Here is a 4341-nt window from a genome sequence, read left to right as displayed (position 1 = left end):
GACAAGGGACTATGGTATCACCATCCCTGCAAAAGGAGAATTGCCCTGCCATTCAGTATAAACCCTGCTCTAGATCTTGCTATTTGTCATGGCACACTGCTATTTGCAGACCAACGGCGGAATGGTTCATACACTTCTCCTCTCGGGAAGATTTCGTCTTCTGCCTCTATCCGTCTCCTACCTTCGCAGCTTCACAACAGACACACACTCATGTCTCTCGCTCATGTTGCAAGCCAGAGTGGGTTGGATAACAAGATGTTGCAAATGGGGAACATGGTGGTGGACAGTTATTTTTCCTGAGCGCAATATGGCTTCATGTTACAAACTGGGTATGGAGTGTAGGCCAGAAATGATTCCCCGTACTTGCTTTCTCTTTTAAAGGAAGTCCGGTGCAAAGTAAAAAAGGATGTCCGGTGCAAAGTAAAAGCCGTGGTAAAACCATTGGGCTTCGTCTGGTAACGAGGGGGAGAACGCCCAGGTTACTATTCAAGAGCTCATTTGGGCCCCGCTTGGAATCCCTGTAATCTTTTACAACCGTATATGATTACACCTGTATATTACTGGAGTCCACTAAAATACAACCGCATGTATTCCCACCTGTACAGGGCGTGCTTGGTTCGTCGGATTTCCGGTTGGTTGCGGGAGTCTCTCCCGTGCTATGTCGTCGACTAGGCACGCCACCGTGCCACCGGACAAGACGTCGCCATCCCCCCCCCCCCCCCCCCCCCCCCAGCACGACGACGGCAGCGGCAAAACGAGGTGCCGTGCACACGTGCTCCACCGCGATCTGCTGCTGAGATGTGCTACTTTGCGGCGTGCCACTCCGCCGTCGGCATGAGCCCCAGCCACGTTCTACGCGGCCGCCGCCGGCGAAACGCGCCGCATCATGTTGCAACTCCTGAGTTGCGTCGGGAGGATGCACCAGCGCGCTTCCACCGGGACATCAAGCCCAGAATCATCCTCGTGGGCGGCGAGGGCGTGGTGAAGATATGCGACCTCGGGCTGGCTGTGTCCATGGCGAGCGCGCGCGGCCGGGCCGGCATGCACTGGATACCGCCATCGAGCGAGAATCCATCGACGACCACTGGTTTAAACTCGCAGGCCAGCCAACGCTCTAGCCATGTGGAAAACCAACAGAGAAAACTACGGGCTGAGGCGTGTTTTGAAAACCGGTGGAAAACCAACAGTATACGGGTTTCAGGCCCTAGAAAAACGCAGGGATCCCAGGGGAAGCCAGGCAACCAAATGAAAGGTACATGAATTCTGAAGTAGTATATGAGAACGTATTGTGATGATATTGACATTCAACAAATGCTTCCACGTTCATGTAGTACAGTTTAATTACAATGGCATCTTCTTTCTTCAAATCTAAGGCAATCTCATCTAACCATCTCCATATATTCAGAGAACACCAGAGACAGACACTGGTACACATGTTCAGATAGGAGCAACTGACCGCATGTAGCTGTAGATCAGATAAGTAGAAAAATCAACGCACAACAAGAACAGCTTGAAATTATGCATTTCTTTGCTAGGATCAGGTGACGACTGGCCGACTGAAGCAGCACCACATTTGTTTGCAACTTATTAAGCTTTATGTGTGGAGTTAAATCTCCGTACCCATGGAGCTCACACACACGAGAAAATAAGAAGGCAATACATTAACTGGATCCCATTATTAAAACATAGAAAGGCACAGAAGTAGCTACCGAGCGGAAATGTAAACAACGCATTTTACATGCAAAATGCCACAGGATCTTCAACTAGGTACGACTTAGTGATTGCTTCAGGCACTTTGTAGTATTGCACCCGATGGCTATTGGCAGTCGTCAGGTCTCCTTTGTTGTCATAGCTGAGCGAGAATGTGGTCAAACGATACAGAGAGCAACCCGGTGGCCATGCATCTCGCTGTTCATTGAACTCCTGAACAGCACTGTCATCTTCAGTAGAGCATCCAGGCCAGCTCACAACTCCCTTTTCCTTGAGCGCCTGATCAGCCACATCTGCCTCTTCCTTGAGTTCCTGATCAGCACTGTAACCAGATTGGCTCACATCTCGCCCTTCCTGGAGCCCCTGACCAGCCACATCTGCCTCTTCCTTGACCTCCTGATCAGCCACATCTGCCTCTACCTTAACCTCCTGATCAGCACTGTAACCGGATCGGCTCACATCTCGCTCTTCCTTCAGCTCCTGACCAGCACCGTCGCCCTCAATGGCGACGCACTCTACAAGGCAGAATTTTGTCCGGCCCGTGAAGTCTTGTTCCATGTAGACTGGTCCCAGGTAGACGAGGGTGGCACCTACATGCCTCTCAGTTGGGTCCTGGCTGAACAGCTTCTCCTTGCCAAGCTTAATGGTGGGGTCACCCCCGGCGTTGAATTGGCAGGAGTAGAGTTGGCCGAGGGTGTGCTTGTGTTTGGAGAGCCCAACAAAGGCCACGAGGTGCGTGTTAAAGTGACCACGGCCGTCAAAGGGCAGCACCCAACTGCCAACCTGGGACCACCGATTCCGTGCCGTGTGATAGGAGAAGGTGCCGTACTTGGTGCTGACGAGGAAGGTGCATGCTTCAGGGTTCACATCCACAGCGTAGGAAGTGACCATATATTTTCTGAATGGCGGATCCTCGAGCCGTTGCCACGACCACTCCTTTTTGCGACGTCGACCCAGCGGCGGCGGGCAGAGAGGCTCCCATTGGAGCATCTCGAAGGAGGCTTCGCTCAGGCAGAATAGCTTATTGCCGGCGGAGAGATAAATGGGATTAATCGGATATTCCTGGCCAGGGCAAAAGGTCATGCTCAGCGAGGAGACGTCCAACATGGGAACGAAGGTCCCGGCCAACAATCTCTTGCCTCCGGGATCCCTGGTATGCATCGCCAAGATCCTGGTGCCAAAGGCTGACGCAAAGTACTCCAGCGATCCATGCGCTGCCTCCAAGCGGAAGAGAGCCGGAGGCAGGCACTGCACATCTGCTCGTGCTGAGAAAGCAGTCTGCTTACGGCGGCGAGAGTCGGGAAACAAGTTTATCCTGCGGATGCTATATCCGTACGCCCAGTCATCAAAGACAAGGTAAAGGTAATGCTTCCGACGCTTTCTCGTCGAACCAGACAGTGAACGCGTTGAACTTGTTCCTCCTTGCTCGTCGCCTTCTTGTGCTGTACGCGCCATCGGGGGAAGGTAAACATTTTCTGGATTTCTTGCCACTCTGGTTCCTTCGACTCCTTTCAAAGGCGTTGCCATTGGCCCTCCACCCCTGTCATTCGATTTCGAACCCGAATCGATTGTCAAACGGAAATCAGTGAGGCCCAAAACTCAAATCTGAAGAGGGCAACAAAAGGCAAAGAAGCAGAAATAAACATGAGGCAGAAGAAACAGCACGTACGCAACTACAAGTCGAAGATGGTGCAGGCGGCAATCAGAGTTGGCTTCGCAGTTGATTGTCTTGGCGGCTGCGGCGGCGGTAGAGGAGAAGTGATTGTCTTGCTCCTTTTCTAGGGGCGAAGGGAGTGGTGGCTTTATAAAGGGCGCTGATAGGCGCCGGCCCACCGGCCGAAATTTGGGCCGGTCTGCTGCCAGGCGTCGGATTTACACGCATCAAACGGGTGAGATTGCCCGCAAACCAGGTCGTCTTCTTCCTTCTGGAAACGCGTGAGAAAAAAAGAAGAAATCCACAGGTCAGTCTCCTGGTGCTCGCCCTTGGTTGTCCGTCGCCGCTCGCCGGGGCCGCTTGCCGTCGCCGCTTGCCGGGGCTGCCGCCGCTCGCCGGGGCCGCCACAGCTCGCCGAGGCCGCTCGCCGGATGCAGCTCCGCCTTTGCATCTCGACGCGTCTCACACCCCCCTGATTGCAGCACCGCCAGGTGATGATTCCAGCATCACCACCGGCCATGTCGTAGCTCGCCATCCGCCCATTGCAGCACCGCCACGCAGCTTTGTCGTCGTCGCTCGCCATTGCTAGTTAGCCATTTTCTGTTTGAAGCTTTTCTAGAAGTGGGTTGTAGCTTTTCTCGCCGCCGGTTGCAGCTTTTTGCGTTGCGCGGTGGCCGACCTCGAGCTATCCCATATCTAGTTGAAGCTTTTTTCAAAGCCGGATGTAGCTTTTTTGGTTGCCGGACGTAGCATTTTTCAGTACTGGTTGCAGCTCTGATGCATGTCCATCGAAGCTCATTCTTTCTCTGGTTCCAGCAAAAATTGTCACCGGTCGTAGCATTTGGCTTTAACGGTTGTAGCTCCTATGTGCACCGGTTGTAACACCTGTTTTCTCTTGTCCCTACAAAAAGAATGGCGCATGTAGCAATTTATGTCTCTGGTTGCAGCTTCGACCAGTGCCGTTAACAGCTTCGCCG

General features: G+C 53.1%; 1 protein-coding gene across 1 annotated transcript; it reads right to left on the bottom strand.

The window, feature by feature from the left end:
• Positions 1 to 1646: 1646 nt before the first annotated feature.
• LOC109780150 (uncharacterized) lies at positions 1647 to 3516 on the bottom strand. Its single transcript, XM_020338732.4, has 2 exons — positions 3380 to 3516; positions 1647 to 3250 (listed from the first exon to the last, which is right to left on the bottom strand). Exon 2 carries the CDS (start codon positions 3235 to 3237, stop codon positions 1735 to 1737), a length of 1503 nt encoding a protein of 500 aa, XP_020194321.1. The 5' UTR covers positions 3238 to 3250; positions 3380 to 3516; the 3' UTR covers positions 1647 to 1734.
• Between the last annotated feature and the right edge of the window lie 825 nt (positions 3517 to 4341).

Source organism: Aegilops tauschii, chromosome 4, assembly GCF_002575655.3.
Source record: "Aegilops tauschii subsp. strangulata cultivar AL8/78 chromosome 4, Aet v6.0, whole genome shotgun sequence".
Lineage (NCBI taxonomy): Eukaryota > Viridiplantae > Streptophyta > Magnoliopsida > Poales > Poaceae > Aegilops > Aegilops tauschii.
The sequence above is the reverse complement of the archived record's forward strand: the minus strand, read 5'-3'. Positions and strand labels throughout refer to the sequence as shown.